General features: G+C 50.7%; 2 protein-coding genes across 2 annotated transcripts; one reads left to right on the top strand and one right to left on the bottom strand.

The window, feature by feature from the left end:
- The first annotated feature begins 4,139 nt into the window (after nucleotides 1-4,139).
- On the top strand, nucleotides 4,140-6,674 carry LOC543372 (S-adenosylmethionine decarboxylase proenzyme). Its single transcript, XM_044602140.1, has 3 exons — nucleotides 4,140-4,367; nucleotides 4,870-5,013; nucleotides 5,107-6,674. The coding sequence occupies exon 3, from the start codon at nucleotides 5,296-5,298 to the stop codon at nucleotides 6,472-6,474; it is 1,179 nt and encodes a 392-aa protein (XP_044458075.1). The 5' UTR covers nucleotides 4,140-4,367; nucleotides 4,870-5,013; nucleotides 5,107-5,295; the 3' UTR covers nucleotides 6,475-6,674.
- A 4,793-nt stretch (nucleotides 6,675-11,467) lies between these two features.
- LOC123189671 (peroxidase 46) lies at nucleotides 11,468-15,149 on the bottom strand. The gene is made up of 4 exons (XM_044602139.1): nucleotides 14,132-15,149; nucleotides 13,310-13,489; nucleotides 12,216-12,381; nucleotides 11,468-12,109 (listed from the first exon to the last, which is right to left on the bottom strand). The coding sequence occupies exons 1-4, from the start codon at nucleotides 14,840-14,842 to the stop codon at nucleotides 11,700-11,702; spliced, it is 1,467 nt and encodes a 488-aa protein (XP_044458074.1). The 5' UTR covers nucleotides 14,843-15,149; the 3' UTR covers nucleotides 11,468-11,699.
- Between the last annotated feature and the right edge of the window lie 7,964 nt (nucleotides 15,150-23,113).

Raw genomic sequence — 23,113 nt, 5'->3', positions numbered from 1 at the left:
GCTTAGGTCCAGACTTGGGTTTCTTCACTTGAGCAGCACCTTGCTTGCCATTCTTCTTGAAGTTCCCCTTCTTCCCATTGCCATTTTTCTTGAAACTAGTGGTCTTGTTAACCATCAACACTTAATGCTCCTTCTTGATTTCTACCTCCGCAGCCTTTAGCATTGCCAAGAGCTCGGGAATTGTCTTATCCATCCCTTGCATATTATAGTTCATCACGAAGCTTTTGTAGCTTGGTGGCAGTGATTGAAGATCTCTGTCAATGACACTATCATCAGGAAGATTAACTCCCATTTGAGTCAAGTGGTTGTGGGACCCAGACATTCTGAGTATATGTTCACTGACAGAACTATTCTACTCCATCTTGCAGCTATAGAACTTATTAGAGACTCCATATCTCTCAATTCGCGCATTTGCTTGAAATATTAACTTCAATTCCTGGAACATATCATATGCTCCACGACGTTCAAAACATTTTTGAAGTCCCGATTCTAAGCCGTAAAGCATGGCACACTGAACTATCGAGTAGTCATCAACTTTGCTCTGCCAGACGTTCATAACATCTGGAGTTGCTCCTGCAGTGGGTTTTGCACCTAGCGGTGCTTCCAGGACGTAATTCTTCTATGCAGCAATAAGGATAATCCTCAAGTTACGAATCCAGTCCGTGTAGTTGCTACCATCATATTTCGACTTAGCTTTCTCTAGGAACACATTAAAATTTAAGGGAACGGTAGCACGGGCAATTGATATACAACAACACAGACATGCAAATACTATCAGGTACTAAGTTCATGATAAATTAAAGTTCAATTAATCATATTACTTAAGAACTCCCACTTAGATAGACATCCCTATAGTCATCTAAATGATCACGTGATCCATATCAACTAAACCATGTCCGATCATCACGTGAGATGGAGTAGTTTTCAATGGTGAACATCACTATGTTGATCACATCTACTATATGATTCACGTTCGACCTTTCGGTCTCAGTGTTCCGAGGCCATATCTGCATATGCTAGGCTCGTCAAGTTTAGTCCGAGTATTCTGCACGTGCAAAACAGGCTTGCACCCGTTGTATGTGAACATAGAGCTTATCACACCCGATCATCACGTGGTGTCTCGGCATGATGAACTGTAGCAATGGTGCATACAATAACTGATCCGATGAGGGTACTCGAGAGCAATGAGATATGGGGTGCTCGATCCGAAGAGGGTACAACACAACTAAACTTGACTTTCCCAAAATCCAACCATGCAAGGCAAGGAGACGGGACACAATGTAGTTGGACCGCATCACGAACATCACTAGGCGCCCTGTTTGCGCGACTACGGCTACAGACCCGACTAGATCAACATACTACCATCATAAGCGTACAGAGTGTCGTTGAATGGGTTGGAGGAGTCGGCAAATGGGTTGGAGGAGTCGGCAAATGGGTTGGAAGACCCGAACTAGTGTTAGAAGTAACAGCTTGGCCCATGCAAAAAAATTGAATTTTCTAAAGTAAATCGCAAAGACCCGTGAAAAAAATGGCAAGAGATGGTTCTAAAGTTTAGTCCCACTCTGAAAGTGGAGGGGGTGTGAGATCTCTTTATATAGTGGGTTCTCTCCAATCCACTAAGTGATGGATTGAAGAGAGAAAGAGAACGCCACACGCTCATGTGCCCAGGCTGGGGCTCGTGGCCGGGGTGATGTCGTCTGTGGTTCTCCTATATATACGATTTACCACTATTGATGTCGTCTTTGGTTCTCCTATATATACAACAGAACAAGCTAGGGTTTTGCCTCATCTTGCAACTTGCGCCGTCATTGTAGTCTACTTCATCCGGAATGCCTTCATCGGGAGAGGACAAATTAGGTTTTTGAGAAGCACTTCATGCGACTGCGCAACTTCGTCATAGTGGTATCAACGCACGTGCTCTCCTCCATCCAGACCATTGCACCAACGACATCGACGACGGTACCTAATGCAAGCATTCTGTGCAACCATGCATTCTGCAAAGAAAATGAGAGTTTTTGGAAACAATCCGTCTTTAGCCTCAAGTAGGGATCATGTGCATCTACTCCATCCTCCACACACAAGAACAAGGGTTTGTGCATAAAAAAGCATCAACGAAAAAATATTTTAGGAAATGTTGATCTGAGGTGAAACTAGTCCTTGTAGAGATGCCATGCACCATCGATGATATCCTGATTCAAAACTCTCCTCCCTTTGATCGAACCCTTGAAGTTCAGAATGTGCTCCACTCCGTCTTGGATGTTGATCACCATCATCACCATCTCAACATCTTCGTTGTCCGAATCCAACGAGTCAAAGAATTCCTTTTGAATGAACTCATCAAGCTCATTGTCTTGATACTCCTCATCCGATGAACAATCAGAATCCATCATTTTACATACAAAAGAATATAAAAAACCTTCCAACAATTTTTCGAATACATAGAGGGTGAGGTGTAATTCGAGAAAGTCAGGCGTACCGTAGCAGCATTCCAGGGTGGTGAGGAGTCTGTGGCGGTGATGGCGGTGCCAAGGGTCAAGATGGCGACGGAGTTAGGGGACGGCCGACGCAGATGAGGGAGGAGAGAGGATAGGAAAAGTGCTGGTCCGGCTAGGTCACATGGATTTGATGAAGTTTGTGGTGGGTCATGTTTGTCGGATCCGACGTGGTAGACGTGTCTTGGCACATCCGGGCCTCCCTATATCCACTCCAGACAGTCTGGACGTATAGGACCTGTTTGAGGAGCCTGACTAAGTTGCGATGTTGTGACCCCCGTCCGTGTGAAAGTATAGGAGGCGTTTGAGGAGCCCGACTATAAATGCTCATAATATATGGTTCCGAACGGTGGTGTTTGGCAAAATAGAAGGACGTTTGTCTAAAAATCTGTTATTTTATATAGTAGGTTGTACAGAAATCTTTCATGGGTCTCGAGTGTTTTTTTAGGCAAACCTCGAGTGTTAAAATTCCCGTGGTAAACAGTTTGTCATGCCGAATAATTTGTATTCACTGATGTACAGCTGGTTGACCACAAATCGTGATACATTTTCTCCTCGAAAAAATAGGACCCTATAGTCGGCGACAGTTCACCAAGTAGGGTTACATTTGCGACCCCCAAATGACGTGTTATTTGTGTTGGGTGAGTTTGGGTAGCATTTTGCGAAACTACAATGATAGTTTGTTTAATTTGGAGGGAGGTTTTGAGAGCGTTCGTCGGGGTTGGCCCCTGGCGAAACGTTCAGCGGATAATGGGCCTGTTTGATTCTAGAACTAGCATTGTCATACTTTGCCACACATTTTTGCCAAGCTTGCCTAAGGTTAGTTTATCAAAATGAAAGACACAAGTTGACAAGCCTAAGGGGATTTTGCCACACTTTTTGTGTGTATGCCATGTGGGGTCCAAGTATGGCTTGCCTAAGGTGTGGCTTGAACCAAACATTCATCTAAGTTGGTCAAACTTGCCTAACCTTAATTGTGGCAAGCTATGGCTAAGTTAGTCACAAATCAAACAGCCCCAACATTTCCCACAGAATAATCTTGATACGCTTTTGAGTGGTGGAAGTATTGTCCAGAGTTTTTGGCTCGAGGAGTTAAAATTCCCGCGGTAAACAGATTCCAGGCTTGTTCGTAGAGGAAAACAAGTCGCACATGCCCGTCTAGTCACGAAACTTCAAAACCACGCCGAGCAATTATTGGGCATCCGAATCTTCAAAGCCAACCGCCCGTCGAGTCAGCCAGAACGTGGCCCCGATCCCGGCCCCGACAGGTGGGCCCCACCTGTCCACCCCCGGAAGCAGTCCGAACCTCACAGAAGCGCCCCAACCCCGAGAGGCCTCCCCGCGCCCGGTCCACCGTGAGCCGGAGGCACCACAGCCGCGAATCCCACGCGCCCCCAGCTGTCAATCCCAACGCGCTGCGGAAACCGTCGGAACCTCAGAGAAGCACGTGACAGTCCTCCACCAGCCTCTCCCACGTAGACCCGGCGCACCGTGGATGCTCGCTCACAGCCGCGAATCCCACCCCGGCGCGGGCCCCGCGCCGCGTCCACCCGGCTCACGGGCCTCCGCGCGGGCCGGGTCCTTCCGTGGCGGCCACGGGAGCCCGCCTCCGCTTAGCGGAGCTATAAATAGCGGGCCGGGGCGAGGGTTCCTTCCTCAGCCGCACGCAAACTCGTTGCACAAGAATTCCTCCCACCCCCACCGTCTCGCCGCCGCCACCACCGCCGCAGCTAGATAAGAAGAAAAAAAGAGAGAGAAGAACTCGTCGGGAGGGCTCGAGATCTGTGTCGGGAGAGAGGGAATTCTTGAGATCGGAATCGGAACAAGCGGGCGCGCTCGGGATCGGGGTTACCATACAATTTTTCCCAGGAACCTGTAAGTTTCTTCGGCCAACCCAAATAATTCCCCATCCTTATTATGCCGCGGTAGTCTGTGGATCTCTGGCTTCTAGGTCATGTTGCTGTGCTCCTTTTACCGTATGATTATGTGCGCTAGTTTCTGTAGGAGAATTGATCCTTGGTATAGTAGTTTGCATCTGGATCTGGGACGTTTTCTTTTAGATATGCTCATATGCCTGGTTGCTTGTAGTTACTATTGTTTTGCTAGAGGAAGTCGAAATCCAGCGTCGAAAAGCTTTTGAAATTAAATTGTGCAAAATTAATTTTAATCTTGAATCTGCTCCTATCATCAAGTCACTTAAGTTCCGTATGGCGCTTGTTCGTTGTTCGATTTTACAATATGATGTCCGGCATGTTATGTTAACCATCGAATAATTGATATTAACAAGAAAATAACTGCATAGAAACGTTTTCATAGTTATCTAGCCATGAAAGTTTGCTAGAACCTGCTGTCTAACCCCTCTTTTCTCGTTTCGCAGTTAGTGAATGTGCTAATGGAGTCAAAGGGTGGCAAAAAGTCTAGCAGTAGTAGTTCCCTGATGTACGAAGCACCCCTCGGCTACAGCATTGAAGACGTTCGACCTGCTGGAGGCGCCAAGAAGTTCTCTGCTGCATACTCGAACGTAAGGATCACGGACGAAACATCAGAGTCTCACTTCTGTTCAAACATTTTATCTCCAGATTTGTTGCTAACCATGTGAATTTGTTTCCTGCAGTGCGCGAAGAAGCCATCCTGATATCGTTTTTGGCATCCCCTTCTCGTAGTTTAGGATTTTTATGCAATTTTATTCTGACTCTTTTCTCCCACCAATCTCTCTGGCTTGCTGCTTCACGATAATCGACCAGTTCTCTAGTCTTTCTCCCTCTGTTCCTCTCTGCTCTGCTCTCTGACTCGAACTGCAACAATGGCTGCCCCGACCTCTGCGATCGGGTTTGAGGGCTACGAGAAGCGCCTCGAGATCACCTTCTCCGAGGCATCAATCTTTGCCGACCCTCATGGTCGTGGCCTGCGCGCCCTCTCCAGGGCCCAGATTGACTCTGTTCTTGATCTTGCACGGTGCACCATTGTGTCCGAGCTCTCCAACAAGGACTTCGACTCCTATGTGCTATCTGAGTCGAGCCTGTTCATCTACTCTCAGAAGATTGTGATCAAGACCTGTGGGACTACCATGCTCCTGCTCACCATTCCTAGGATTCTTGAGCTTGCTGAAGAGCTGTGCATGCCGCTTGCTGCCGTGAAGTACTCTCGTGGGATGTTCATCTTCCCCGGCGCACAGCCTGCTCCCCACAGGAGCTTCTCTGAGGAGGTTGATGTCCTGAACCGCTACTTCGGCCACCTGAAGTCTGGCGGCAATGCTTATGTGATCGGAGACCCAGCGAAGCCTGGCCAGAAGTGGCACATCTACTATGCCACCGAGCAACCTGAGCAGCCCATGGTCACCCTGGAGATGTGCATGACTGGGCTGGACAAGAAGAAGGCCTCTGTCTTCTTCAAGACTCAAGCTGATAGCCACGTTTCCTGCGCCAAGGAGATGACCAAGCTCTCTGGTATCTCCGACATCATTCCCGAGATGGAGGTCTGTGACTTCGACTTCGAGCCCTGCGGCTACTCCATGAACGCCATCAACGGATCTGCCGTCTCCACCATCCATGTGACCCCCGAGGACGGCTTCAGCTATGCGAGCTACGAGGTCATGGGCATGGACGCCTCCGCCCTGGCCTACGGCGACATCGTCAAGAGGGTCCTCCGGTGCTTTGGCCCTTCAGAGTTCTCTGCGGCGGTCACCATCTTTGGTGGCCGCGGCCACGCCGCCACCTGGGGCAAGAAGCTCGACGCCGAGGCATACGACTGCAACAACGTTGTGGAGCAGGAGCTCCCCTGTGGAGGCGTCCTCATCTACCAGAGCTTTACCGTGAACGAAGAGGTTGCTGTCTCTGCCGGGTCGCCCAGGTCCGTCTTCCACTGCTTCGAGGCCGAGAGTGTGCACAGCCACCCTCTGGTCAAGGAAGGCAAGCTCGCCAACCTCCTCGCATGGCGGGCGGAGGAGGATTCTCTGGAAGAGGGCGCGGTGCTGTGCGAGTGAAGACATGATTTGCTGTCGCTATTCCATCTGTGGAATTTGTTCTGACTGTCAGTTTGTCGTTTGGTTACTGTGAAGCAGCCGGCCAGGCTATTGCTCTCTGAATAAACTATTAGCTCTAGGTGGTTTGCTGCGTCTGCCACAATGAGCGTACTTCTGGGGAAAAGCTGTCTCGAACTTATAAATAAGCATTATTTTTCCTATAACGAGTGTCATTTTGTTATAATTAGTGTTACTCTGTGCCAAGTTGCAGTGTGTTGACAAGCGACCAGTGTGCTCATTTCCCCTGGCCTATCTTCTGATCATCTCGTACGCGCAGGAATAAACTACTGCGCGAGGAATACAAGCACGAATTGATTCTTTTCTTCGATTGAAGAGAACTATTTGATTCTTCATCCTTATCTTCCTTGTTTCTGATCCTATCTTCTGCATTTCTGATTCGTGCAACCACTCCAATAATTCATTCAAGGTGTCAGTGCCGGCCTCGTGAGTTATTGGGTGTAGTAGTAACGTTTTTCGTTTCGTTCTTTTGACAACGGAGGTTCGGTCGTATGTAATCTTGGGCGTAAAAAGTGAAAGAGCAATCCAAGTTGTTGCGTATCTAATCTTTTGGAATGCAAAGATTGATGGATGATGGCGTGACCCGTCGCCAAGATATGCGCGAGGGCGACGGCTCCCCGAACGATTGTCGGGTACCGATCGTTTTATCACGTGATGACGACTGTATTTAGGCTTGCCGATATGCGCCGTTTCCTTTGCGCCGACTCTCATCGTCCAAAGCAAAGCAACTTTTTACAACCAAGCCGCCTTGTTTCTCGCCGGCTCCCTTTTCGCTTTAAAAAAGCGAACAAAAAAGGCCGGCCGTCTTGTAGTAGTATTATTGAGCACCGCACGGGGGAGGGAGGCATCTCCCATGGCATATGCGACAGTTTCTTCTTCACCAGCCAAAGAAATTTCTCTCTTTCATCTCCTCTCGTTTTCATTTGCAGAAACGTACGCGGCTGATGTTTTGCCTCTGGTACGTGCTGTCGCTGTTTTCACCGAGAATTTGCATTGTGATGATGATGTGATCCCACCAGGAGTTCGCCGATGCTTTACTTGGCCGGCCGCCATGATATGCTGCGTCCACAAGATGGCCGCGGAATATGTTCGCCGTCCTCCCAACCGCAGAGAGAAAGAGCGAGAGAGATTCCACAACCTCCTTGCAAGCGCATCAAATTCCAGAACGCATTGACCGACGCCGAGACATGCTCCGACGCGAAATTCCTTCTGGGCCGCAGCCACCCCTTCGTTGCCAAGAAACGTGGAGTCTCCCCTGTCCAGCCTCCAGAAAGCCGTCCCGGCCGGACGCGTGTAGTGTGGATAGATAGATGCACCGAGCTGAACTCCGGTCTCGTCTTCTCCACGTACGTTGGACCGGGAATCAGGGGTTGCGTGGCTGAGCCGGGGATCGAGTGCTTGGCTCGCACGCACCGCCGATGGCACAGACCGGAGGCAAGTGGCCAGGAACAAGGCGGGCGGCGTCTGCTAGCCCGGAAGTTGCCTGCAAGTTTCGCTCCACGAGTCCGTGATGAGTGGACGTGGAATCCGAATCTCCATTATCACGCACCGGCTTCTCGTATGCTACGCGTTTTTTCTTGCTCAACATGCTACAGTATGCAACTGTTTGATTCGGCGGGGCTTTGCTTTGGCGCTGCTTCAATTCTATCCGAGGGGGTGGTTTTCATGCTATATACTTCCTCCATTTCTAAATAGTTGTTTTTCTAAAGGTTTTAAATGATGACTACATATGAAACAAAATGAGTGAATCTACGCTCTAAAATATGTCTATATACTTATATCCGTATGTGATGACCATTTGAAATCTCTAGAAAGACAAAAAATTTAAGAACGGAGGGAGTATGTTTTGGGGAGGAAATCGCATAAACCACCAACCATTGGTGTTGGGTTTACACGGTTACACCAAAGCACATACTACTTTACGGTTTGTTGCACGGAAAATCGTAAATTGCAACTGGGGCTAATTTGGCATTTAAGTACGTTGATGTGGTTTTTTACGAGTTGGCCCCGCTTGCAAATGCGCACATGGCAAACAAAATCGGCCACATCAGCCAGGAGGTAAAACTAACGCACCTCCGATCATAGTTTTGATTGGCCCGTTCATTTTTTTGACTTGAAATTCCATATTTTCAGGAAAATACAAGAAAATTTCAGTAAATCACACATGTATCCAGTACCATTCTAGAAAACGCAACTTATTTAGACCAACTGCTGGGTAGATATTAGAATTTTTAGTTGTTCAGAATTTGACATTAAAAAAAAGGCTCAAAAATCTAGTAAACCATTTATTTAGCCAGCATTAATCTAGGAATATTTCATTTCGACTAGATGTCCGGGAGATATCAACAATTTTAGTTAGCTCATTCAATTTTTTCATTCAAAATTTTACATTTATGAAAAGTTTGGATTTTCTTTAGTAAAGCATATGTGCACCCACTACTAATCTGGAAATATTTAAGCTTAGTTGGACCAAACGTTTGCGAGATATTGAGAGTTATAGTTGAAACGTTGTTGTGGCTGTTTTTTCACGGGTGCACTTAAAAGTGGGGCCCATCCATCAGAAATCACATCAACATATCTAAACCGTAGATTAGACCTAACTACAATGAATTACACCTATGTGTGGTGTTCCGTGCAGCAAAATCCGTGGAGTAGATGTTTCGTGCAAAATCAGCACCCAAAGTTGGTGGTTTGTGCAATTCCCTCGAGTATGTTAAGGCAACCTAAATGCGCCTCAAGCAACTGTTGATGGAATGTCACCAAATCCCCACTACAAGCGGCATTCCATGATGTTTGGCTTGATGCTAGCCTATTGGCTAGCAATTGATGGGTTGTCAACTTTTGTTGCCAACGTTACATAAACTTGCCAAATTTTAGATAAATCTTAGCGTTAGCATCATTTTTTTGCTTGTGAACACATTTGTTGGCCAAGTTTTTATACCAAACCATGCATGCCCTATTTTTTCTAACCAAAGCCTTTAGGGTCTTATTAGTTAATTAAGTTGAAAATTGCCTCGTTAATTGGCCGAGAGTCGGGGCAAAAATCAGCACATCATGCCCACCAAAACCGGACACTCCAGACCGCAAAGATCCCCACACATCACTGAGGAGAAGAACTTTGTCGAGGTTTCCAGCAAGGGGGTGTGGCTACGTCTCAGTCGACTGGGATTTAACCAAATCTCAGTCAAGTGACATAACATGTAAGAAAGAAAAAGAAGAAGTTTAAGAAGAATTTTTGCACTGATCTCAATGTAAAATCTTACGGGTATAGCGAATCAAGTCTTACTCGACTGAGATTTAGCAAGGCTGTTCCAGCAAAGGTCATGTTCAACACCTCCCACCATGCAAGCAACTCAAACTATATCACAGATGACCAACCAAGAGCCTTTACCGCGAAGGATGCATGAGACCCCTGTCGGCTATGCTAAATAATCGGCCTCCCAGGGGCGTGGAGGACTAGGCATCTACAACTTCGGTGACGAGCCTCGCATGAGAAACAAGCACATCTTGCCTTGACATTGCCTGTTGCGATCACCAAAGACTGCTAAACATCGAACCTACCTTTCAGAGGGCATTGTTGCTAGCGAGCAACCTCTTGACATGCAACTCCGTTTTCACTGTTGTACAGAAAGAAGACACAATGACAAACAGAGGGACATGACAGGCGGGCGTCGAAGAAGTCGTGGCGAGCCAACTCCTCATGCCACCATCATCATTGCCCCACAATTCGAATCCCGACAGCTTTGCACCACCGGTCGAACACTTGCCAATCGTAGCGCCGCGCACGTTCAACTCCAGGAAGGCGTGGAGTGAGGCAAGTTTTCAGGACAACACCCCAAGTAGGGAAACGACACAAGAATGCCGTTGTTGCTCGACCCTGCGATGGGATGCGACCCTCCATCGGGGACATGTGCCGCAGCACGAGGGGAAAGCTCTGCCGCTACCGCCGGTCGCCTGGACTTAGGCCGACGAGATCATACAGCGACGTCGATGGGAGGAATAGAGATGGGAAGGATTGGGGTGGTGGTGGCTAGGATTCGCACAATCCGCCCCGAGAGAGTGGGGCGGGCAACAATCTAAGCATGCCTTCATGTGTGTTATTTGCTTAACTACTGGGCATGTCTTAACAGGAGATTCGAGAATCCTACGATTGGGACACCACAAGTGTTGCAGCATGCAGTGCAAATATAATGAGCCAAGATCTTCTGGGAGCTGCAAGTGCAAGAACACCAAAGCGTGATGTGAGAAGGGTTGTTTCTTGCTTGTGGGGGTGGAAAGCAAATAGTTGTTGTAACGTGTTCGTGTTGTTGGTCGCTTGTTGTTTCTGCTTTCATTCTAGATTGCACGAATAGCTCTAGGATGGTGATATGTTGTTTTTTTTCCATGGTCTGGTTGAAAGACTGGAGCTGGGCCGCGGGTGCCTAGCACGTCGAATTTGTTTCCTTCTTTTCGTGTTTTTTTAGCCTTTTTTTAGATATAAAGCTGTTTTTTTAGCCGATGGTTGCAGCCCAGCTGCACTAACCTTTCTTTCCGAAACAAAGGCAGGCAAGGGCCCAATCGATCTCGGCCGCCGCTGCTGGATCCTTCCTCTTCTTCTACTCACTTTCTGGCCGCTCCGGTCCGTGACGTCTCTACCGGCGGCCCACGTAGCGGCATCGTTACTGTAGCAAGCCCTACTACTACTCAAGCACAGAGCCCAAACTGTGCTCAATTATGTACAATGTCCATGCCGTAAGGGGCCCATCGACGACATATCAGGCAGGACATGTCCCGTCGACGGCTTTGAAAGCTCAGAGCGTGGCCTGTCAGTCCGTGGGTAGGGTACTGTTGGCACGCTGCTGCATTCAATCCTGTATCCCTCACACGGGTACTGCACTGCCAAACGATGAATTTCCGCACGGAGTTTGGTAACAAATCGTGCTTCAAAAACCAAGTATTAATTCATCATCGTGCTCGTTTTGATATTTGTGGTCGCAGATAAAACGCGTGCCGTCATCTATTACATGCAGCCTAAGCAAAGAAGGCCCGACCATCATCAGCTACAAAACGAATCAACCTCATCCTCAGCTCTCGCTACTCAACACGTTCGATCCCCCTATGTATTCTGTGTTACATCATTACATGCTCATGTCCATGCACATGCCCATGCCCATGCCGAGGTCGACCGATCAGCCGTTGACGCTGGAGCAGAGCCGCCGGACCTCGCCGGCGGAGCCGGTCTTGACGCCGAGGCTGGTGAGCCGGGCGAACGAGCCGGCCCAGCTGCTGAAGAAGCTGTCCTGGCTCTGCGCGAAGGCCGCCACCCTGGCCCGCGTCGTGGCGTTCTGCACCAGCACCGCGTCGGTGCGCAGCAGCCCGCGCCCGTCCAGCAGGTTGCTGAAGTAGCGGTTGTCGAACGCCGCCGCCGAGCCGTCGTCGCAGCCCACCGCGGCGCTCCCCGACGCCGCGCACGCCCGCATCAGCTCCGTCGCGTACTCGGCGTTCATCGTGCCGTCCACCGGCACCATGCTCCCGTTCGCGTCCGGACGAAACCGCTCCCGGAACGTGCCACAGTGGGCCGACCCGATCGTGTGCCCGCCTGCACCATATGCCGGAGGCACGCCGTCAGATCAACGAAGCTGCCAATGATATCACCAGTCTAGGTAGGAAAGTGATGTTTACTGGGGAGAGTTTGTATTGTGTACCTGAGAGGGTGACGAGGTCGTCCAGGGAGAGCCCCTTGGAGGCGAAGCTCGCCGCCATCGCGTCCACGGAGAAGCCGGTGTCGATGATGTTTGCTCTCACGTTGGACGCGAGGGAGACGAGGCTGTCACGTCGGCCGAGGGAGACGGGCACCGACGGTCCTCCGGTCTGGTTTGGAACAACACAAAATTGAGCATCAGTTCAGTTGTCTTGTTTGTATGTCAGCTAAGGCTTCTCCAGATAATTTCAAGTTGAGCTATTGTTTTACCCAAGAACTTAGATTAGTCTTGCAAAAGCACCAGAACAAAACATGTGGTTAATTCAGTTGCCCATCTACTATGTGTCAAAGTGAAGGGATGGGTGAATGGTGGATGCTAGCAAATGCAGAGTAAATTTTCAGAGTACGTATGTTCTGAAGTTTCAGAATTCCATTTATGTCCATTTCCACTTTGCCATGATCGCCGTTAACTGGGACCATCTGCCATGTGCTATACTGATCAAGTGAACATGCGCATGTAGAAATGGTAATTTACTATGTACCAAAGTGAGGCTATAGGTGAATGTGGATGTTACCGCAACTCGATTGGCCTGAAATTAGCAAATGCAGTCATGCAGGGTAAATCTTCAGAGCACAAACTGCTCTGAAGTTTCAGAATTCCACCTATGTACATTTGCACTTCGCCACGTTCACCCTAAATTGGGACCATCAATCATGTGCCATACTGATCATATGCACAAATGTCAAATGGTCAGGTCCCAGTCATAAGCTGGGATTATGTTCACTAAGCTGTCCAGGGCCCCTCTCCCCGTCGTATCTGTATGTATTCATTAGCCAGACCCGCTGATCCTATGTTTCAGCTAGCCATTGCCGCATACGGAACCAGGACCACTCGATCCACCGTACGCTACACGATCTAATCCGTGCGGCATTCAGTGCGGAGTTTATGATGTCCTATGCTCACCACCAAGTACTACTGATCAGAGGGCCAAACCAAATAGGAAAATCATAGTATGTGAGAACTGTAGGAAGGGAAAGCATATGTTGCAGCAAAGTTAATGGGTGCAATGGGGTTTGGGTGGTTGCAATGCTACTTACAAAAGTGACGGCATCTCTCGCGGCGAGAACTATGATGTCGCTGCAAGAAACGGTCGCCGGGCACACGGCTTCGAGCAGCCTCTTGGCCTCGTCGATGACGTTGAACCCGCCGAGCGAGAGGTTCGCCGGGTCGGTCCTCTCCGTGCCGCTGCCCTGGATCAGCACCGACGCGTCGCATCCCTGAGATGGTAAAGGGTTAGAAAGTTGAAACTCATGGTGCATCTGTCGTGTAAGATTTCAGAAACATGTGTGTAAAATGCTGTCCGTTACACATATGCAAGATGTCAAATCTGGTGATGTATTGGCGACCTTTAAACATGTATGATAGCTCAAGTTTTGGGTCTGAATAATGCACCTAACCAGCTCAAATTAGCAAAAGTAGCCTAGACCATTCCAATGAACGAATGTTTTGAACATACATTATGTGTTATTACTAACTAAAGGCCTCAACTGGTCTGGCATAACCATTTGGCCTTGGTCACTATATGGAAAGGGGGAAAGCAAATTCTCTTACTAAAGAGAGGTGAAGGATCATGGTCATGGCAAATATCACAGTTGCTCAAGATAGTAAGAACTGACGAGGCAATGCTCCAATGACATCACAACAAGATGATTTTCCGGAAGATAATTTGATTGATTGAGGCCTAGATCTAGAACATGGACATGTGAAATTAAATCAAAATAAGAATCTATGAGGAGAATACACACATTTGTCACCATTTGTTTGCATGTAGTGAGCTCCAATGCATGGTTGCAGTGCTAGTAGAACACATCTCCCAAATGCAAGACGAGTAACAATATATTATTATTTCGAATCCATACCTCTACGAAGCAGTCGTGGAAGACCATCCTGAGAAGCTTGCCGGGGATGCTGGGGTCCAAGGTGGAGGCCGACCTGACGACATCGTTCACTGCCAGCTCCACGCTCGGGCAGGAGGCGGCGTAGAAGTTGGGCGACAGAGCCAATGAAGGCGTCGGCGGGGATGAGTTCGTCGGAGACGGAGGAGCAGATGGTTTCTGTGGTGGTGGAGTGGTCGTAGGAGGAGACGGCTTCTGAGCCGGCGCTGGGGCCACAGGTGACGGCTTCGGTGCTGACGGCGCCGGGGGTGGAGGTGACGGCTTTGGAAGCGGTGGCGCTGGTGGTGGTGGGGACGCCGAAGGTGGTGACGGCGGCTTTGGGGCCTGCGCCGGCGCACGTGGAGCGGGCGGCTTTGGAACCAGTGATGCCGAGGGTGCAGCTGGAGACGATGGCTTTGGCGCCTGCGCTGGCGCGCGCGGAGTCGGCGGCTTCGGCACCGGCGAGGCCGAAGGGCTAGGTGTCTGCTTCGGCGCCGGCGACGCGGCAGGGGCCTTGGGCGCCGGCACGGCAGGAGACGACGGCCGTGGAGCCGCCCGCAGCGCCGCGGGAAGAGACGGTGCTGGCTTGGGTGCCCGCGCCGGGGACGGCGACTGCGCGGAGGCGACCGCCAGCAGCGCCGACAGGAGCAGCGCCGAGCATACGACGCCCCATTGCCGCCTCCGACCCCGATCCATCACGGAGGCACTAGATAAGCTCGTGAGCTAGCCCTGCTTCCGGGCGAGTACACACGGATTTATCACCGCCCGGCGGCAGCAGCGGGCGGCGGTGGGAACCAGCTAGCTAGCGAGAGAGAGGACGCGCGCTAGCAAGGAAACAATGCTGCTGGCCGGGAAGGAGAATCTGTCTATCGTGAGTTCGTGACACGCCCAAAGCTTGCAGCGCGTTGGCACTGTTTTGGCGGCGAGCACGGGGGCGGCACGCAGCGGCTGTGTGCTACCGGACGCGTCGCCCCGTTCCTGTATGAGCCAGCTGCTGCAAGAGCAACTCCAACCGGACGACTAATTTCGTCCACCCATATTCATTTAAATCATCGCGGATCAAAACACCGGTCCAACATGTCGATTCAAACCAAAAACGCATCCGTTTCATGTCCGCGTCGACCCATTTCAGGCTCAAATTTAAACTGAAATGCATTGGCGCGTCTCCTCGGTGTTCGCCACAGCTCCACATGTCGGTCGGCTGACGACCGAACGCAGTCATATTAATAGCGGTCATCGACCCTTGGCCCATGCACCAGCCAATGAAAGCGTCATGAGATAATCCACGCGTGCTTCTTCGCCGGTGACAACCAAACTCTAGCAATGGGTTTCTTCAACGGCTTCGGCAAAAGCAAGGGGAAGTTTGCCCCCGACGCTTCGTCCTCCCGCGCTCTTCCTCCTTCGTCGTCGCTAACGCGTGCTTGCCTCGTGAGGCAGCGACTGCAAATTTCTATGCACCAAGCACGATGGCAATGGAAGTTCAGGTAGTAGTTGTCGTACCCGGACATGATGTTGCCGCGCGATTGGCATCTCGATCCGCAGTGGACGCACGCCGAGGAGATGCGTAAGTGCCGGTCGTTGCTCACGCCGAAGCAGCGACTGATGCCGGAGTACGCGCCAGACTCTTCCCATTGGGAGGTCGGGTTTGCCCTCGAGAACAAGGAGCAACATGGCCTCGACGTGCATCACGACCACACAAACCCCCCGCCTCCCCTTAGTCGTCAAGCCGAAGGAGGAGGGGGCTGCCTACCAGGCGGCGCTGGCGACGGCCGTGAAGACCTCCATCGAGGACGAGTGGCTCAAGGCAGAGGCGGAGGAGGCGGACTACCAGGCAAGGTTGGCGGAGGCCCTCGCCCTCTTTGCAGCCGGCGACTACGTGGTGCCGCCGTTCACCCCCCTGACGCCTAAGACCGGAGGAGGCAGCCCTGGCGGCCTATCAAACCGTGTTCGGTTGGGCTGGGTTGCCTCCCGTCTTTATCGACCTCATACTGACGAAGACGGCAAGAGCAAGGGCAGGACGGACGACTAAGGCAGCTTACGGGCAGTGTTTTATGTTTAAGAGGACTTTGGCCAGTGGTTGACCGGCCAGTTATGTTTAATTATATTTTTTTAACTTTATTTCGGTCACGTGGGCTAAAATACATATGCCTCCTGTTAGATGCACCTACCGACTCAAATAAAATGTCTCTTTATCAATCTAAACGGATAGAAAGCGGACAAAGCACATTTGTTTGGTTCGCCCGGCCAGCGCTACACGCTTACATTAGACTGTGTACGCCGGTGCCCATGAACATACCCGAACGCGTCCGCAGACATTTGAAAGATGTCTGGTCAGTGCTCGTGGACAACCTGAACGCGGACGTTTGAGGGGCTAGATTTGCCAAGTCTGATTGTAGACGCTCTTAAACTGTGTACGCCAGCTTGCGACACGCCGCATACGGCCATGTTCGGGTGCCCGCTTAATCCCGTCTCGCCGTACCCTTACAAGCCATCATCTCCTTTCATCATGATCTCATTTAATTAAGCCACTGGATGGATGTTTTCTCTGCTGTCCGCCCTCCTCGTCCCCCCGCCCGCCGTGAGCCGGTGCCGGAATGAATGCCCTCACGTCACGTACGCCGCGCGGCTCTGCCGTTGCCAGTTGCCACCCCTCTCTCTTCGCACATTATCGTCTCAACTGTAACCTTTTCACCGCATAATAGTTTGCTCTCTGCTCGGCATGTAGGGGTGGGGGTGATTGGTGTGCCGTAGTAACTGGGGAGCCATTGATGCCGGCATTTACTTGCGTGCAGCTGTTGGTTGGGGAGGAGGAAGAGAGGTCGGCCGGCGGTGGCATTCCCATCTGCAAATGCAAATGCAAATGCATGCAGGCTCTGGGCCCCCGGGCAGAGACTTTTTGGGCGGGCGCCATCCCATCGCCGATTCCGGGCTTTCAAACTCGCTGCGTGCCCAAGGACTCGTAGGTGGGTAGTACTGGAGCCGATGGTCGGCAACGGATGGCCCGGCGTGTCAGCGTTTTATTACAGCTCCGCCGGCCAACCACCGGGGCAGGTTTTCCTGCCCGGGCCTGTGCATTTGGCGGCCTGGAAAACCGGTCGCATTCACATGCCTCTCAAAGAAAACTGTGGTGTGGTAGAGTACGTTGGACTGGCTCGCGACGGCGACCGAGACGACACACACGCACGCGCGATTCGATGGAAAAAACGTGTAGCGCTGAGCTGTTGTGCATTGTGCCGTGCTATGCTGCCGCGGGCGGCAGCTGCCTGCAAGCCTGCAGGCGTTCTGATCCGGGCAAAGACGCGTGGCCGGCAAAAGCTAGCGGACAAGACGAGCGGTGAATCCCTCACCTCGAGACGTCCAGGGGCGTCTTGTCTGGAGATCAAATGAAATGAAATGTTTTGCCTCTATTTGGTTCATGGGAATTGCGGAATTATCATCCATATGCATGCGACGTATTCCTTCGGTTTCTAAATATAGGTTTTTCTAGAGATTTTAACAGATGACTACATACAAAGTAAAATGAATGAATCTAGTAGGCTTTAAAATATGTCTGTATACATCTGTATGTGCGGTAGTTCAAAGACTTATAGTATCTTGAAACGGAGGGAGTCCATATGTAAAGTGAATAGATGCAGGAGTGAGAGCAACTCCAAAGGGCCGACCCATTTTGTTCGCCTGCGTCCGTTGGATCGGTGTGGACAAAAGTGGCGGCCCAACGCGCCGACCCAAACCCAAATCATATCCGCGTCGCTTCCGCGCCGACGCATTTGCGGCCCAAATTTGCGCCCCAAATGCGTCGGCGCGGACGCCGAACGGACGCTTCGCGCGCCTTCTTGCTGTCCGCCGCGTCCCCACATGGCGGCCGTCCAACTACCCGCTGCCCACGCGGTCAGCTTAATTTATAACGACGGGCCCACGCGTCAGCGACGACGCTCGTTCTTTTTTAAGCCGCCCGTGCGGCGGGGCCGTTCTCATCCAAACTCGCCGTCCCCATCTGCCCACCCTTGCTCCCTCGTCGCCGGCAAACCCTAGCCACCGCAACCACAGTGACGACGGGCCTCTTCTCCGGCGCCAGCGGCAGCAAGGCCAAGGGCAAGTTCCCCGCCACCCCTTTCACCTCCGAAATTCTCCCACCTCCGTCGGCGCCTCGACGGCAGAGGCAGCGCGTCAACGTGCCAGTGCATCAGGCGGAGTGGCACTGGCAGAACCGCCAGCCGCTGCCATATCCTGACGTGACGCTGCCGCACGACTGGCATCTGGATCCAGATAGGATCCCAGTGCTGGCGGCGCCGCGGTCGGCTCGTGCTCACGCGGAGGACGTGCGGCGCTGGCGGGCGCTGCTGACGGCGGAGCAGCGCCGCGACTCCGCCTACGCAACTGACTCGGCCCACTGGGCGAGGTGGTTCACCTTCGAGCACGAGGAGGCGAGGCGCCGGGGCGTGCACGAGGTCGATCGGAGGCCAACACCGCTGGTCGTCCGCGAGGAGGACCAGGCGGCGGAGGACGCCTACCAGGCGGCCCTTGCGGCCGTCTACCGTGAGAGCGAAGAGGACGAACGGCGCAAAGCGGAGGCGGAAGAGGAGGCCTGCTACGAGGCGGCAATGGCGCAGGCCCTTGCCCTCTCCGCGGCGGGTGACATTGTGGTGCCGCCGGTGGCCCCGCCGTCCCCCATCAAGCCGGAGCCGGAGCCGGAGCCGGAGCCCGAGCCCATCGCGCGCTTCTCCTGGAATGGAGTGGTGCGCGAGTGGGTGTCCGCGCCACCGGTCTGGCTGGGGGCGACGCCGGCGCAGGAGCAGGCCTACCTCGAGATGTGGCGCCAACGCCAGCTGGCAGAGGAGCGCCGGCAAGGCGAGTACGAGGAGATACTCGAGCGCGACCTCGAGGAGGAGGCGCGCGAGACCGAGGAGGAGGCGCGCTGGGCCGCGGCTGCACAGGCGGCCGCACAGCCCCCGCTCCGGCACTGCCTGCGCCGGCACAGCCCGACATGGCAGCGCTCTGGAAAACGGCGTTCGCCTAGGCCGGGCCGGCGCCGACGCTCATCGACCTCACGGACCCCGAGGACGACGACGACGACGCCTAGGACAGCGCGCCACCTCGTAGTTTAGGCTGTTTTTATTTTTTTAATGCAAATGTGGAAGCGTGGACTCTCGCCGGCCTTCGTGGCCGGCTTTAATGTTTAATTAATGCAGTTTCTCTTTTTTTTAAATATGCATGCGTTTATTTTTTTGGCGCCGTCTAAATGGGTCGCAGGCCAGCGTTGGACGCAGGTGCCGACCCAAATGCGGAAGCGGGCATCTGTGTCCATCTGACCGACCCAAATGAACAAAAAACGGATGAAATCGATGTTCGTTTGGGTCGGCCCGTTGGAGTTGCTCTAATAACTCTTTTCATTAGAGAATGTATGACAAAAATGCGTACTGTACTCCCCTACTGAAATTCATTTGGCAAACAAGCATGGCCAGTTTTGCTAGTGCCTACGAACAAGGCAGGCAAGCCGGGAGTAAAGTTCATTTTCTCTGTGTTTCATCGTAGTGACTAGTGAGCACCCAATTGAAAATCTCTTCCAAGTTTATGCCCGGCTGGCTAGAAGCACGCAGAGGCCATCTGCCAATTTTTTTTTTGAGGGTGGCCATCTGCCAATTGGTGTCACTGACGTGTGGAAAAGCGCACCAATTGATTAGTCACTTTCTAAAAGAAAAGATAAGTGGGCCCTTGCTCAAGATCATTCATTTTTATTTATTTTTGAACACTGCTGAAGATCATTCATACGGCTACCTCACGCTGGTTTTGCTCAACAAAAATGTACCTCACTCTGGGTTGTGTCGTTTTGACAGATGTGGGGTGAACACGTCACGCACAAATAGGCCCAACCATTTTTTTCTTTCAAAAAACCAATCATATATTAATTAACTTAAAATGTTTGTACAGTCATTTATAACAAACTTTGCCACGCAGGGCGGAACGGAATGAAAAAGAAAACCATCGAATCTATTATTAAAACTAAACTTTGCAATCTCATGGACCACCAAATTAGCACTTCTGTTGATCTTAAAAATCTATAAATTCACCAACAACTTTGAGACATCTACGGCTTCTTTCTTTAGATCAACAAGGGATGATTTGTCCATAGAATCTTTTTTAAAAACGGAGGCCACAAAGAAACAACCAATTTTCAAAATGACGGGCATTCTAGTGTCATACCAATATATAGGCCGGGCAGGGATGCTCTAAGTTCCGCTTCCTCAACGCTATAGCAAACACCAATATAATCCCAGGAGGAAAGAATCACTTGTCCACAGTGATTTCTTACAACTACCCCCACGCTTGCAGCTTCAATGGCCTCCATAAAACTAGCATCGACATTAATCTTGTAGAAGTCTGGGGTGGGTGGCCTTCAAGGAACAACCTTCCTCTCAATGATATTGGTTGGCTGAAGTTCCAGCTCCACTTGCTTCCCTTTACTGCATATCTCCACCTGCATTTTAGCATGACAAGATGAGAAAGATGCCCAATAATTTTTGACAAAACTCACTGAGGCTGAGATGAATTCCATTTCCCTACCAGAGATCAAATCATTCCTCAAGTGACAAGCTCTCGACAACATGAATATAGTTTGCTCGCGTACATGCGAAGTTAACTGGTCCAATAAAATAAGGAACCAGTCCGGTCCAGAATATTTGAAGGTCTCCTCCACCTGTAATTTCCACACTTCCTTCAATGACATACGGAATGCACGAGCCTTGGGACAAACCACCAACGCGTGATAAATACCCTCATCGTCAATACCACATATTAAGCTGTTGGGGAATGCAATAATTTCAAAAAAATCCTACGCACACGCAAGATCATGGTGATGCATAGCAACGAGAGGGGAGAGTGTCGTCCACGTACCCTAGTAGTTCGTAAGCGGAAGCGTTATGACAACGCGGTTGATGTAGTCGTACGTCTTCATGAACGATCGATCCTAATACTGAACGTACGACACCTCCGCGATCTGCACAAGTTCAGCTCGGTGACATCCCACGAACTCACGATCCAGTAGATCTTCGAGGGAGAGTTCTGTTAGCACGACAATGTGATGATGGTGTTGATGAAGCTACCGACGCAGGGCTTCGCCTAAGCATCGCTACGATATGACCGAGGTGGATTATGGTGGAGGGGGGCACCACACACGGCTAAAAGATCAACGATCAACTTGTGTGTAATGGGGTGCCCCCTGCCCCCGTATATAAAGGAGCAAGGGAGGAGGCCGCCTGGCCCTAGGAGGGCGCGCCAAAAGGAGGAGTCCTCCTCCTAGTGGGAGTAGGACTCCCCTTTCCTAGTTCCACTAGGAGGGGGAAGGAAGGAGTGGGAGAGGGGAAAGGCAAGGGGGGCGCCGCCCCCCTTCCTTGTCCTATTCGGACTCAAGGGGAGAGGGCGCGCGGCCTGCCCTGGCCGGCCCCTCTCTCTATCCACTAGGGCCCATTAAGGCCCATTAGTCCTCGGGGGGTTCCGGTAACCCCTCCGGCACTCCGGTTTTTCTCCGAGGTCACCCAAAACCCTTCGGTGTTCGAATGTAGCCGTCCAATATATCAATCTTTATGTCTCGACCATTTCGAGACTCCTCATCGTGTCCGTGATCACATCAGGGACTCTGAACTACCTTCGGTACATCAAAACACATAAACTCATAATACCGATCGTCACCGAACGTTAAGCGTGCGGACCCTACGGGTTCGAGAACTATGTAGACATGATCGAGACTCATCTCCGGTCAATAAACAATAGCGAACCTGGGTGCTCATATTGGTTCCTACATATTCTACGAAGATCTTTATCTGTCAAACCGCATAACAACATACGCTGTTCCCTTTGTCATCGGTATGTTACTTGCCCGAGATTCGATCGTCGGTATCTCAATACCTAGTTCAATCTCGTTATCGGCAAGTCTCTTTACTCGTTCTGTAATACATCATCTCGCAACTAACTCATTAGTTGCATTGCTTGCCAGGCTTATAGTGATGTGCATTACGGAGAGGGCCCAGAGATACCTCTCCGACAATCAGAGTGACAAATCCTAATCTTGATCTATGCCAACTCAATAAGTACCATCGGAGACACCTGTAGAGCACCTTTATAATCACCCAGTTACGTTGTGACGTTTGGTAGCACACAAAGTGTTCCTCCGGTATTCGGGAGTTGCATAATCTCATAGTCATAGGAACATGTATAAGTCATGAAGAAAGCAATAGCAATATACTAAACGATCAAATGCTAAGCTAATGGAATGGGTCAAGTCAATCACATCATTCTCTAATGATGTGATCCCATTAATCAAATGACAACTCATGTCTATGGTTAGGAAACTTAATCATCTTTGATTCAATGAGCTAGTCAAGTAGAGGCATACTAGTGACACTTTGTTTGTCTATTTATTCACACATGTACTAAGTTTCCGGTTAATACAATTCTAGCATGAATAATAAACATTTATCATGATATAAGGAAATATAAATAACAACTTTATTATTGCCTCTAGGGCATATTTCCTTCAGTCTCCCACTTGCACTAGAGTCAATAATCTAGATTACACAGTAATGATTCTAACACCCATGGAGTCTTGCTGCTAATCATGTTTTGCTCATGAGAGAGGCTTAGTCAATGGGTCTGCAACATTCAGATCTGTATGTATCTTGCAAATCTCTATGTCTCCCTCCTTGACTTGATCGCGGATGGAATTGAAGCGTCTCTTGATGTGCTTGGTTCTCTTGTGAAATCCGGATTCCTTTGCCAAGGCAATTGCACCAGTATTGTCACAAAAGATTTTCATTGGACCCGATGCACTAGGTATGACACCTAGATCGGATATTAACTCCTTCATCCAGACTCCTTCATTTGCTGCTTCCGAAGCAGCTATGTACTCCGCTTTACACATAGATCCCGCCACGACGCTTTGCTTAGAACTGCATCACCTGACAGCTCCACCGT

This window comes from Triticum aestivum, chromosome 2A (assembly GCF_018294505.1).
Source record: "Triticum aestivum cultivar Chinese Spring chromosome 2A, IWGSC CS RefSeq v2.1, whole genome shotgun sequence".
In the NCBI taxonomy this organism is placed as follows: domain Eukaryota; kingdom Viridiplantae; phylum Streptophyta; class Magnoliopsida; order Poales; family Poaceae; genus Triticum; species Triticum aestivum.
Note: the sequence above shows the minus strand (reverse complement) of the source record. Positions and strands in the feature narration are given on the sequence as shown.

Excerpts from the sequence above, each read along its gene's own strand:
- LOC543372 (XM_044602140.1), top strand. The coding sequence starts at position 5,296 with ATGGCTGCCCCGACCTCTGCGATCGGGTTTGAGGGCTACGAGAAGCGC.
- LOC123189671 (XM_044602139.1), bottom strand. The coding sequence starts at position 14,842 with ATGGATCGGGGTCGGAGGCGGCAATGGGGCGTCGTATGCTCGGCGCTG. Across the intron at positions 12,382-13,309 it reads CGAGAGATGCCGTCACTTTT|ACCGGAGGACCGTCGGTGCC; the intron begins GTAAGTAGCATT and ends GTTCCAAACCAG. Across the intron at positions 12,110-12,215 it reads CGACCTCGTCACCCTCTCAG|GCGGGCACACGATCGGGTCG; the intron begins GTACACAATACA and ends CATATGGTGCAG.